Source organism: Oryx dammah, unplaced genomic scaffold (genome assembly GCF_014754425.2).
Source record: "Oryx dammah isolate SB20612 unplaced genomic scaffold, SCBI_Odam_1.1 HiC_scaffold_23, whole genome shotgun sequence".
Classification (NCBI taxonomy): Eukaryota; Metazoa; Chordata; class Mammalia; order Artiodactyla; family Bovidae; genus Oryx; species Oryx dammah.
In genome coordinates, this window is record NW_024070207.1 from 15,614,010 (window position 1) to 15,628,051 (window position 14,042).

At 39.7% G+C, this 14,042-nt stretch overlaps 1 protein-coding gene across 2 annotated transcripts in view; it reads right to left on the minus strand.

Moving 5' to 3' along the window:
- The window catches only part of ACSL4 (acyl-CoA synthetase long chain family member 4), a 77,694-nt gene that overhangs the window by 19,051 nt on the left and 44,601 nt on the right, over positions 1-14,042 (minus strand). For both annotated transcript variants that reach the window (XM_040265065.1, XM_040265067.1), the window contains 5 exons: positions 13,058-13,208; positions 12,794-12,917; positions 11,978-12,049; positions 2,592-2,731; positions 1,138-1,310 (listed from right to left, as the gene is read on the minus strand). In XM_040265065.1, the coding sequence (XP_040120999.1) occupies positions 1,138-1,310; positions 2,592-2,731; positions 11,978-12,049; positions 12,794-12,917; positions 13,058-13,208 (660 nt within the window). The remainder of the gene's footprint in view (positions 1-1,137; positions 1,311-2,591; positions 2,732-11,977; positions 12,050-12,793; positions 12,918-13,057; positions 13,209-14,042) is intronic.

A 14,042-nucleotide genomic window follows, 5' to 3' on the forward strand; every position in this document is an offset into this window, starting at 1 on the left:
AACAGAAGAATACAAGATGAATCAGAAGTGATATAATAGAGGCAGACACAGCAGTTGAAAGACTGTTACTTCAGGACATGGTGAAGTAATAAAAGGTGAGATGCCAAAGGTGGCAGCCAGGGGAGGGAGCAATCCAATGAAAAAAATGGGGAGATCGAATGAAATTTAAGATATTAGAAATAAACAATCCAATGACTTCAAAGCTAATGCCCTGAATGGTTTTATCACTGACTCGACAGACATGAATTTGGGCAAGCTCCAGGAGTTGGTGATGGACAGGGAAGCCTGGTGTGCTGCAGTCCATGGGGTCGCAAAGAATCGGACATGACTGAGCAACTGAACTGAACTGAATAACACTGTCATACACAATCTTGCAATGGACAGATGGTTTTGGACAATGGCACTGACTTTGGACAGGAGTTTAAAGTGAAAGCGAGATAACAAAAAAGAATTGCTCTACTCCATTGTTTCACAACCCAGGGATACTTGGCAACAACTAAAGATATAATTCATTGTCACATCATCTGGCGGCTATGTAGCAGCTAAACATCCTACAACATGCAGGAGCAGTCCCAACAATAAAGAATTATCTGGTTCAAAATCTCAACAGTACTGAAGTTGAGAAACCCTGCTGTAGGCTGTTGAAAACATAGAAAAGAAAGCAAACAAGAAGTCAGGATAGGAACACAGGTTCAAGAAGGAGCACAAAAGTGTAAAAGCAGAAACTAACACAACATCATAAAGCAACTCTACTCCAATAACAATTAATAAAACAAGAAAGCTGGGAGGAAAAAAATACTGATACCTAATCCAACAGTGCAGTGCTCTGAGGAAGTGATCACTTTAGAGAGAGATTACGAGACCAGGGTGACAGAACTTTGAGGAATGACAATGTGTCATAAATACTTATGAGGCTTACAAATAAAGGGTACACATGACTCAACTAAAAGTTTCTAAAACTAAAATATGTAGATTTGCACTAAATCCAATATTACTTAAGAGGTATAAAGTCACCATGGTTCCCAACAGCAATTATAATTATATAATTATTTGCCATGTTAAAAATGCTTACGTTCAAACAAAACATTGTAAAGCAACTATACTTCAATAAATTTTAATTAAAAAAAAAAAACTTACCTTCAGTAACTGTCCCGGCACCACACGTTTCTGTTAATCCATAACCCTGACCAACTGGGCAGCAGAAGCAGACATTCATGAATCGCTGTGTCTGCGGAGACAGGGGTGCTCCACCAGACAGCATCATACGGACATTCCCTCCCAGCAGAGCCTTCACTTTTTTAAACAGTATCCTTGATAAAAAGGGGCGATAAATGATTTTTAAAAATCTTTTATTGGAAGATAATTGCTTTACAATATTTTGCTGCTTTCTGCCATACATCAACATGAATCAGCCGCAGGTATATATATATGTCCCCTCCCCTTTTGAGCCTCACTCCCAACTCCCATCCCATCCTACCCCTCTAGGTTGTCACAGAGCACTGGGTTGAGCTCTCCATGTCACACAGCAAATTCCCACTGGCTATCTATATTTTAATGTATACATAGATTACTCTTGGTGATGCAACAAGCAGCATAATTCAAAGCCTCTGGAAAAGACGTCTCAACTTTGCTTGAACATCTAAATTTTGGGACCATTGTGATAATGAGAGGTGATCAAAGCAACAACTAGTAACACCTTAAAAAATGCTAGAAAAACTCTGAAAAATGCAAAAAGAAAACTGTACAGTGTTGGGAAACTGCTTTGACACACAGTAGATGAAAGAAATGAAGAAGGCAATGGCACCCCACTCCAGGACTCTTGCCTGGAAAATCCTATGGACGGAGGAGCCTGGTAGGCTGCAGTCCATGGGGTCACTAAGAGCCGGATACGACTGAGCAACTTCACTTTCACTTTTCACTTTCATGCATTAGAGAAGGAAATGGCAACCCACTCCAGTGTTCTTGCCTGGAGAATCCCAGGGAGAGGGGAGCCTGGTGGGCTGTCATCTATGGGGTTGCGCAGAGTTGGATACGACTGAAGTGACTTAGCATAGCAAATGAAAGAAAAGGATGATGTCAAAGGAAAAAACGTGAAGTTATCTTTGGAACATTTTGTCATCTATCTTATTTCCCTTCCAATGAAAAATGCTTCCTCATCTTGACTCCCCAGCACTACATTTAAAGTAATCATTATATTCATATGCTTAATATGCTATTTTATGAATACAATAAATCAGAAACCTTCACACAAAATAAATATTGAAAATCACTTTTTTAGTTAGATCACTTTTTTCTCAACTATCTTGAGAAAAAGTCTACTCTAGTTTTTCTTCATGAGACCAAATTTTATAATTAAATCTTAAATATGTACACCAATTATTAAAATTTGTTAAACTGCCAAGATTAGAGTTCAAGGTCCTCTGCTTGCTATGTAAGCAACAAAGCTTAGAAGTAAGAGAGAAATTCAATGTTATGATCATGGTGGCGATGCTCAAACTAAATTAACTTGTCATTTACTTATTCATCTTCCAGATATTAAAACACAAAAAGATCTATAGGCTCAAACTACAGAGTCTGTGAAATATACTTACAGATTGCAAAGTGGTGCATCATATCCCTTTTTAATCTGTTCCAATTTGTAATCATACCCTATCTTGAACAGAGTTTTCTGAATATAATTCATCTCTTGGACTTTGCTCATAACATTCTTATAAATTCTATCCATGATTTCCTGAAAGGTAAGCAACATATTAAATAATATGAAAAGAACTACATGAACACTGAGATAGCCTTTAGTTGAAAATACTCTATTTACAAAATCTTAATGGTCTTTAGCATAATGGAAATATTTACTTTATTAAAGAATTAATTTCACTAACTTGTTTACCATTTCAAAAACACTAAGAGCAAGTATAGGGGTTTCTTCACTTCTATACACTAACTTTATCTAAAATTTCTTACAAGAATTCCCTGGAGGTTCAAGGGTTAGGACTCAGTGCTTTCACTGCCATGGCCCTGAGTTCAATCCCTGGTTGGGAAACTAAGATCCTGGAAGCCATGTGGTGTGGCCAATTAATAAATCTATTGAATGGAAGTGTTTTAAACACTGACTAAATTGATGCTTTTGAACTGTGGTGTTGGAAAAGACTCTTGAGAGTCCCCTGGACTGCAAGGAGATCAAACCAGTCCATCCTAAAGGAAATCATTCCTGAATATTCATTGGAGGGACTGATACTGAAGCTGAAGCTCCAACACTTTGGCCACCTGATGCGAAGAACTGACTCACTGGAAACAACCCTGATGCTGGGAAAGACTGAAAGCAGGAGGAGATGGGGACGACAGAGGATGAGATGGTTGGATGGCATCACCAACTCAACGGACATGAGTTTGAGCAAGCTCCAGGATGGACAGGGAGGCCTGGTGTGCTGCAGTCCATGGGGTCACAGTCAGACATGACTGAGCGACTGAACTGACTTGAACTGAAAGTATAAATAATTCGTCCACATGTCACATAAAAATAACTTTAAAATATTTCTTTTCTTTTAAATATACTGACTTGTTCTCAAATAGCACTAAAACATCCAACAATGTTGACTATAATCCTAATGTTCTTACTACTACCTTGTAACTCTTACAGCCTGGCAGAGAGTTTTACAGTTTCTTAAAATTATTTCCCTATACATGAGGCATTCCTATTCCATCTTAATAGAAGCTAAGTTAACAACAACAACAAAAATGGATTCTTGCTCACAGCTCTGTGGAGAATTAGAAGTACTTCAAGGTTTGGGATATACCAACTCCCAAGCTAATAAGTAGAAAACAGAAAACAAACAAAACAAACCAACCAACCAGTAAAAGCCCCAACTATCACTATATCACTAAGTGATGTTTTTTTGGCATTACTTAGCACAAATCAACAAGAATTATTACATAAAGCATACATATTTATACATAATTTAAATATTCAAAATAGCAAGTAATGTAAATTCAGCTGTGCTACAATGAATAACTCTATGGATGACTCTTTCAATGCTAGAACAGAGTCATTCTCAAATGAGGAGAGCAGAATCAGCCCTTACACTATATTCAGTGAAATGAGTCAGACAGAAAAAGCCAACTACTGCATGATCTCGTTTATATGTGAAACGTAAGAAAGCTGAACTCATAGCAACAGAGAATAAATTGGTGGTTGCCTCTGTCTAGGGGGTGAGGGAAATGGGAAAATGTTGGTCAAAGGGTATAAACTTCCAAATGAGTAAGTCTAGAGATCTAATGTACACCATGGTGACTATGATCAATAAGACTGTATTGTATACTTGAAAGTTGGTAAAATAAAAACTTAAATGTTCTCTCCATAAACACACAAATAGTAACTATGTGAGGTGATAAATGTTGTAATTAACATTGTGGTAATCATTTTGCAATATATATGTATATCCAATCATCACATTGTAGACCTTAAACTGACACAATGCTGCCATGTCGCTTCAGTCGTGTCCGACGCTTAGTGACCCCATGGACTACAGCCTACCAGGCTCTTCCATCCATGGGAGTTTCCAGGCAAGAGTTCAGGAGTGGGGTGCCATTGCCTTCTCCCAAACTGACGCAATGCTATATGTCAATTATATCTCAATAAAGCTGGAGAGGGATGGTAGCATGGCAACTCAAGTATGGTACAATGTTGTTTCTCTCCATTTCCTCAAAAAGAATCACTACTGGATAAACTAAAATCCTTCTTTATATCCGTGACTGAGTAATCCCAAAGACTCTCTAAAAGGGTTTTAACATCCTATAACTATTAATCTTAAGAAAGTGTATGGTATGCAAATGAAAAACCATGTAGTACAAGCACACCTAAAACTAATACTATACCTTAATTATATTTCAATCTAAACCCCCATCAAGGGAAATAAATTGTATCATGTGTATCCTACCAATAAATCATGTATCAGTTCAGTTGTTCAGTTGTGTCTGACTTTTTGCTACCCCATGAATCGCAGCACGCCAGGCCTCCCTGTCCATCACCAACTCTCATAGTTCACTCAAACTCATGTCCATAGAGTCGGTGATGCCATCCAGCCATCCCATCCTCTGTCGTCCTCTTCTCCTCCTGCCCCCAATCCCTCCCAGCATCAGAGTCTTTTCCAATGAGTCAACTCTTAGCATGAGGTGGCCAAAGTATTGGACTTTCAGCTTTAGCATCAGTCCTTGCAATGAACACTCAGGACTGACCTGCTTTAGAATGGACTGGTTGGATCTCCTTGCAGTCCAAGGGACTCTCAAGAGTCTTCTCCAACACCACAGTTCAAAAGCATCAATTCTTCGGCACTCAGCTTTCTTCACAGTTCAACTCTCACATCCATACATGACCACAGGAAAAACCATAGCCTTGACTAGACAGAACTTTGTTGGCAAACTAATGCCTCTGCTTTTTAATAAGCTATCTAGGTTGGTCATAACTTTCCTTCCAAGGAATAAGTGTCTTTTAATTTCATGGCTGCAATCACCATCTGTAGTGATTTTGGAGCCCCAAAACATAAAGTCTGACACTGTTTCCATTGTTTACCCATTTATTTGCCATGAAGTGATGGGACCAGATGCCATGATCTTCGTTTTCTGAATGTTGAGCTTTAAGCCTACTTTTTCACTCTTCTCTTTCACTTTCATCAAGAGGCTTTTGAGTTCCTCTTCACTTTCTGCCATAAGGGTGGTGTCATCTGCATATCTGAGGTTATTGATATTTCTCCTGGCAATCTTGATTCCAGCTTGTGCTTTATCCAGCCCAGTGTTTCTCAGGATATACTCTGCATATAAGTTAAATAAGCAGGGTGACAACATACAGCCTTGATATACTCCTTTTCCTATTTGGAACCAGTCTGTTGTTCCATGTCCAGTTCTAACTGTTGCTTCCTGACCTGCATACAGGTTTCTCAAGAGGCAGGTCAGGTGGTCTGGTATTCCCATCTCTCTCAGAATTTTCCACAGTTTATTGTGATCCACACAGTCAAAGGCTTTGGCATAGTCAATAAAGCAGAAATACATGTTTTTCTGGAACTCTCTTGCTTTTTCGATGATCCAGCAGATGTTGGCAATTTGATCTCTGGTTCCTCTCCCTTTTCTAAAACCAGCTTGAACATCAGGGAGTTCACGGTTCATGTATTGTTGCAGCCTGGCTTGGAGAATTTTGAGCATTACTTTACTAGCGTGTGAAATGAGTGCAATTCTGCCGTAGTTTGAGCATTCTTTAGCATTGCCTTTCTTTGGGATTGGAATGAAAACTGACCTTTTCCAATCCTGTGGCCACTGCTGAGTTTTCCAAATTTGCTGGCATATTGAGTGCAGCACTTTCACAGCATCATCTTTCAGGATTTGAAAGAGCTCAACTGGAATTCCATCACCTCCACTAGCTTTGTTTGTAGTGCTGCTTTCTAAGGCCCACTTGACTTCACATTCCAGGATGTCTGGCTCTAGGTGAGTGATCACACCATCGTGATTATCTTGGTCAGGCAGATCTTTTTTTGTATAGTTCTTCTGTGTATTCTTGCCATCTTTTCTTAATATCTTCTGTTTCTGTTAGGTCCAGACCATTTCTGTCCTTTATCGAGCCTATCTTTGCATGAAATGTTCCCTTGGTATCTATAATTTTCTTGAAGAGATCTCTAGTCTTTCCTAGTCTATGGTTTTCCTCTATCTCTTTGCACTGATTGCTGAGGAAGGCTTTCTTATCTCTCCTTGCTATTCTTTGGAACTCTGCATTCAGATGCTTATATCTTTCCTTTTCTTCTTTGCTTTTCGCTTCTCTTCTTTTCACAGGTATTTGTATGGCCTCCTCAGATAGCCATTTTGCTTTTTTGCATTTGTTTTCCATGGGGATGGTCTTGATCCCTATCTCCTGTACAGTGTCACGAACCTCATTCCACAGTTCATCAGGCACTCTATCTATCAGATCTAGTCCCTTAAATCTATTTCTCACTTCCACTGTATAATCATAAGGGATTTGATTTAGGTTATATCTGAATGGTCTAGTGGTTTTCCCTACTTTCTTCAATTTAAGTCTGAATTTGACAATAAGGAGTTCATAATCTGGGCGGCAGCTGAGAGGAGCTACCCCATGTCTGAGGTCAGGGGCAGCAGCTGGGAGGAGCTACCCCACGCCCAAGGTCAGGGCAGTCGCCAAGAGGAGCTACCCCATGCCTGAGGTCAGGGCGGCAGTGGAGAGGAACTACCCCATGCCCAGCGGAGCTACCCCATGTCGGAGGTCAGGGGCGGTGGCCAGGAGGAGCTACCCCACGTCCAAGGAGCAGCAGCTGAGCGGGCACAGGAGGGCTAAGAGGAGCTACTCTTCGTTCAAGGTCAGGAGGGGCGGCCATGAGGAGATACCCCTAGTCCAAGGTAAGGAGCAGTGGCTGCACTTTGCTGGAGCAGCCGTGAAAAGATACCCCACGTCCAAGGTAAGAGAAACCCAAGTAAGATGGTAGGTACTGCGAGAGGGCATCAGAGGGCAAACACACTGAAACCATAATCACAGAAAACTAGTCAATCTGATCACAGGGACAACAGCCTTGTCTAACTCAATGAAACTAAGCCATGCCCTGTGGGGCCACCCAAGACAGACAGGTCATGGTGGAGAGGTCTGATAGAATGTGGTCCACTGGAGAAAGAAATGGCAAACCACTTCAGTATTCTTGCCTTGAGAACCCCATGAACAGTATGAAAAGGCAAAATGATAGGATACTGAAAGACAAACTCCCCAGGTTGGTAGGTGCCCAATATGCTACTGGAGATCAGTGGAGAAATAACTCCAGAAAGAATGAAGGGATGGAGCCAAAGCAAAAATAATACCCAGTTGTGGATGTGACTGGTGATAGAAGCAAGGCCCGATGCTATAAAGAGCAATATTGCACAGGAACCTGGAATGTCAGGTCCATGGGTAAAGGCAAAGTCAAACAGGAGATGGCAAGAGTGAACATCGACATTCTAGGAATCAGTGAACTAAAATGGACTGGAATGGGTGAATTTAACTCAGATGACCATTATAAAAAGCAAGAGACTTCCACAAAAACATGTATTTCTGCTTTATTGACTATGCCAAAGCCTTTGACTGTGTGGATCACAATAAACTGTGGAAAATTCTGAGAGAGATGGGAATACCAGACCACCTGACCTGCCTCTTGAGAAACCTGTATGCAGGTCAGGAAGCAACAGTTAGAACTGGACATGGAACAACAGACTGGTTCCAAATAGGAAAAGGAGTACGTCAAGGCTGTATATTGTCACCCTGCTTATTTAACTTCTATGCAGAGTACATCATGAGAAACGCTGGGCTGGAAGAAACACAAGCTGGAATCAAGATTGCCAGGAGGAATATCAATAACCTCAGATATGCAGATGACACCACCCTTATGGCAGAAAGTGGAGAGGAACTCAAAAGCCTCTTGATGAAAGTGAAAGAGGAGAGCGAAAAAGTTGGCTTAAAGCTCAACATTCAGAAAATGAAGATCATGGCATCCATTCCCATCACTTCATGGGAAACAGATGGGGAAACAGTGTCAGACTTTATTTCTTTGGGCTCCAAAATCACTGCAGATGGTGATTGCAGCCATGAAATTAAAAGACGCCTACTCCTTGGAAGGAACGTTATGACCAACCTAGATAGTATATTCAAAAGTAGAGACATTACTTTGCTGACTAAGGTCCATCTAGTCAAGGCTATGGTTTTTCCTGTGGTCATGTATGGATGTGAGTGTTGGACTGTGAAGAAGGCTGAGCACCAAAGAATTGATGCTTTTGAACTGTGGTGTTGGAGAAGACTCTTGAGAGTCCCTTGGACTGCAAGGAGATCCAACCAGTCCTTTCTGAAGGAGATCAGCCCTGGGATTTCTTTGGAAGGAATGATGCTAAAGCTGAAACTCCAGTACTTTGGCCACCTCATGAGAAGAGTTGACTCACTGGAAAAGACTCTGATGCTGGGAAGGATTGGGGGCAGGAGGAGAAGGGGACGACAGAGGATGAGATGCCTGGATGGCATCACTGACTTGATGAACGTGAGTCTGAGTGAACTCCGGGAGTTGGTGATGGACAGTGAGGCCTGGCATGCTGCAATTCATGGGGTCGCAAAGAGTTGGACACGACTGAGCGACTGAACTGAACTGAACTGTGGGCAGGAATCCCTTAGAAGAAATGGAGTAGCCATCATGGTCAACAAAAGAGTCTGAAATGCAGTACTTGGATGCAATCTCAAAAATGACAGAATGATCTCTGTTCGTTTCCAAGCAAACCATTCAATATCACAGTAATCCAAGCCTATGCCCCAACCAGTAACGCTGAAGAAGCTGAAGTTGAATGGTTCTATGAAGACCTACAAGACCTTTTAGAACTAACACCCTAAAAAGATGTCCTTTTCATTATAGGGGACTGCAATGCAAAAGTAGGAAGTCAAGAAACACCTGGGGTAACAGGCAAATTTGGCCTTGGAATATGGAATGAAGCAGGACAAAGGCTAATAGAGTTTGCCAAGAGAACACACTGGTCATAGCAAACACCCTCTTCCAACAACACAAGAGAAGACTCTACACATGGCCATCACCAGATGGCCAACAGCGAAATCATGTATAAGTCATTTTTTAAAAAAAAATATGTTGGGTGGAAAAGAGCATACAGGAGTGAGACAGATGTGTGAGAACTACTTTCACCACTCCTTCCAACACTAGATGCCAATCACAGATACAGAAAGGCCTTAATGAGTAAAAAACTCAACAGAATTGCAACACAGTGGCAGGGTTTATTGTTAGCACATTCAGTCACCGTTTAACTCAACCTAATAATATTACATGACATTCCATAGTCATTACTTATAAGTAGTGATTTACCTGGAATTCTCATCATGTATGTGAATATTACAATACTAAATGTATCTTTTATTCTGACTCAGGAAAGAAACTGAGAAAATAGAGTCTATCAGAAACAATTCTCAATAAAAAGGTTTTTTAAAGGCTTATTTAAAGAGGAGTGGAAGGAGGTAAGGGAACCAATAAGGTATGGTGAAGCAGCAGTGAACTAGCAACATAGGAGATGGTTTACTATCTCTAGGTCTGAAGAAGTGAGAGGATAGAAGTTATTACTGGAATCTGGTGGAGGACCATTGCCATGGGAAAGACCTGGTTAGAGCCAAAAGGAAAGAGACTGTCCAATGAGCACTGGCAACAACTACCAAAAATGGCAGCTTAGCAGGGAAGAGTCAAAGTCAGTAAATAGGCAGACCTCTTTCTCCATCCTCTGATCTCTCATGAGCACCAACAAGTGGCTAAGCCCCAGCAGCAATCAGAACACATGCAAATCCTCCTGCAGTTAGCCTCCCAAGACACAAAAAAGAATGAAAAACAGGTAATTAAAAGATACACAGCATATCAGCTAACTCTTGTTTATCTTTCAGGCCTAAATTCAGACATTATTTCCTAGACTCCTCGGTCCTTCCCCCTCCCTAATTATGTCCTCTGATACTGTTTCCTAAGAACTCTTGGGTAATAAACCCAACATACTGTTTCCCAAAGACAACCCTAAATAAGACAGCCACAGTGGTTAAGAAGTCTCTGCCATCACAGTTCAAGTTTTAATTACCACCTATGGGCTCTGTGACCTTTGGCAAGTATTTTTTTTTCTTTATAAAAGGACCCACCTAGCAGAGTCGGACACGACTGAAGTGACTTAGCAGCAGCAGCAACAGCAGAGTCTTAGGGAGGATTAAGTGAGATGATCCATCTAAACCACTTAGCACAGTGTCTGGAACATAGTTAAGTACTGTGAAGCCTATTATCAGCATTTTATTATGCTTTTAATCAGAAGACTCTCCTTTCAGTTTGTAAACTTGCTGAATTGTACAGCACCTCTAAATAAAAAAGCAAATGCTACTCTGATCTAATACTTTGGTTATTTTGGTAACTTGAAGGGAAAAAAATTATCTTCCATCTGTAATTCTTAGAAAAACTTGCACTGGATACATTATCTAATCACAGGCTTCCCATATGCAAAAATAATTCTTAGAAAGATAATAGGATAAGATGTAAAGTCTGATCATAATACAAGCAGTAGTGATACTCCCACTGGAGTTTCTAAAGCCTAAAGTGCTAGAATATATTTTACTATACAAGTTAGAAACATTGTTAAATATGTAATAATTTATTATTACAAGGCTATAAAATGTAACATCTTGTTTTTATGAAAGGCAATATTTCACAGAAAGATTTTGAATATCTAGAATTCAATCTGATGTGACGAGCTGACTCATTGGAAAAGATCCTGATGCTGAGAAAGACTGAAGGCAGGAAGAGAAGGGGACAACAGAGGACAAGATGGTTGGATGGCATCACCTACTCTATGGACAGGAGTTTGGGCAAGCTCTGGGAGTTGGTGATGGGACAGGGAAGCCTGGCGTGCTAAAGTCCATGGGGTTGCAAAGTCTCAGACACGACTGAGTAACTGAACTGAACTGTGAATTCAACTTTTTTTCTCTGGGAGTTCTCTCATATGACAGTTTCCTTAATCTTTAGCCACCATAAGGGTCAGCAGGCTTGGATTCTAGATTCAGCTCTGCCATGAAGCAGCTCTGTAACCTTGGATACACTGCCCCAGTTCTCTAGGATGGCCTTGGTTGCCTCATTTTTAAATGAAGTGACTAAACTGAATGATCTTTGGAGTGTCATCTATCTTTAAAATATTATGACCAATTCTCAGACTAGGTAATTTGAGCTAGGTCAGTTTCATCACTTAATTTTCAAGAATCAGCAAACCCTTACAGGCATCCACTTTAGAAGTTTGCCATTTCATCTTTTCCCGATGCTTATCTAAGATTTTAAGGGACACATTTTACTGTAATTTCCACAAAGTAAAATTGTTTTAAAATGTTGACAAATATTTAAGAGGGTTACTTTTTTTAAAGTCCAAGTGCAGGCCATGGATGACACTGACATGCTATACTCACCGGGACAGCAGCCATGAGTGTAGGCTTCAGTGCAGTACAGTCTCCTTTGCTTCCCTTTTTAATTTTGCTGGACTAGAGTAAACAAAAAGTAAATAGGATCAAGGAAAGAAACCTTAGCAGAAAAAAGGTTATAATTTAAGTATTAGCAAGAGCAAAGACAGACATTTACACATGGAATTTGCTCTCTACTGCTCTGTGAGTTATCTGTTCCAACTATCATAACCTACAAGTCTGAGGTATGAGGACATTAGTGTTTTGTCCTGTAGATGATTTCTTCTAGCACATTTCAGTCTTTCTTACAGGAGAAACTCTGATCCAGGATAAAAGAAAATGGGGTATTTTGGTAAACTGAGCATTTTTACTAATAACATATCACACATAGCACAGACCATCATTTTCAAACAAAAATAAAAAAAGGTGAAAAACCTAAACTAAGGTAGATCAAACACTAAAACAAAACCGAAAAAAATTTTAACTTTCTTTGATCAGCCAAAACGCAAAGCCACATCTCAAAGTCATCTCTATGAACATCAACTAACATCATATAGAAATACTATTTTGGTAACATTTTGGTTGATAAAATACTGAAGACAATGAAAGTAATTATCAGTCTCAAAATAATTTTAAAATATATAGATAAAGCAATGCTAACAAATCCTCAAGGTTATTTTCTATAGCAACATACTGCTCATGGGAGCTATTTTTGAAGCCAAGGAAAAGTTTTCGCTGAATTAAAATATTTCATGTTTCAGTAAACTGTTCTCAGCTGAACACTAACTTAATATGATCATGTCAGTAGACTGAAAAGCTTGTCACCTGGTCAGAGAGTGTAAGTGGAGAAGAATATCCAATCCTACAGCCATAGGTAAAGCAAGAGATCTCTGCTGTCAACTCAAGCACATGCGCCAAAGGCAGGTAGCCAATATACGTATCCTTTGGTCTAAAACAAAGTAAGAGAAAGATTCTAGCCATTCTGAAAAAGACACTGTAAATTAGAAACATCAATTATTGTTTTACTATAGTCTGAGTTTAGAGAATGTCAAACATGAGTTCTAAGAACACTTAATAATTTTCTCTTACCCCAGCCCGGGAATTCTCTCACACTGGCCAGTCATTCCAGCTATCAAATTGCTATGATGCATCATCACTCCCTTAGGGCGGCCAGTAGACCCACTGGTATACATGACAATAGCCAAGTCTGAAGGAGTTGGTCTCTTTGGAGAAACGCTCACTAAATGAACGAAAAAGCACATTTCCTTTGGTTTAAAAGTTAAATTGTTAAACAAAGAGAAGATTTTTAGACTCTGGTGTAATGATAAACTATTTAAAACAAATACTCCCTATTGATCATCAACAAGAAAATGGTTATCCAATTCGGGTTACCTGCAATGAGAACTTCAAACTTAATCTGGCCCATTTTCTGAATGTTTAGCCTAATCCCTCTCCACAGTGCTGTTTACAGGGTTTTGTTGTGGAAAAATTTCTAAGATCTGAAGAATTAGGACGACAGAGTACTATGGGTGAGGTCCTCAAGCCTCAGTTTTCTCATGTCTAAAATGAAATGGTTGGACTAGATTTTGGTTCTTAACCAGTGGTGGGCATAAGAATCGCCTGTGGAACTTAAGTAAAATACTATCTCTGGACCCCAGCTCTGAAAATTCTGGTTTTGTATGTCTGGAATGGATCACAGGCTCCACAGATGACACTCATACACACTCCTAATTGAAAACCAACTGGACTTGACTTTTTTCAAGTTTTTAGAAAAATAATTTTATTTTAAAAAATAATTGAACCATGGATGTTGCATAAGGTAACAATAAGATAACCATTATACATTTAACATATTTTTAATTCGATTCCAAGTAGCAAATAAAATCCAAAGGACATCAAACCAAAATGATGTCTGTGTTTTGATGGTTGCTTCTTGAAATCTCTATAGGAAATCATTTCTTGAAACTGTTCAAAGTGCAGTGACATAAAAAATGTAACAGGAAATTGTTTCTCTCTCTGCTACACACACACACACTCACTCACTCATGCCTGTAGTTAGAATATTTGGTATGTG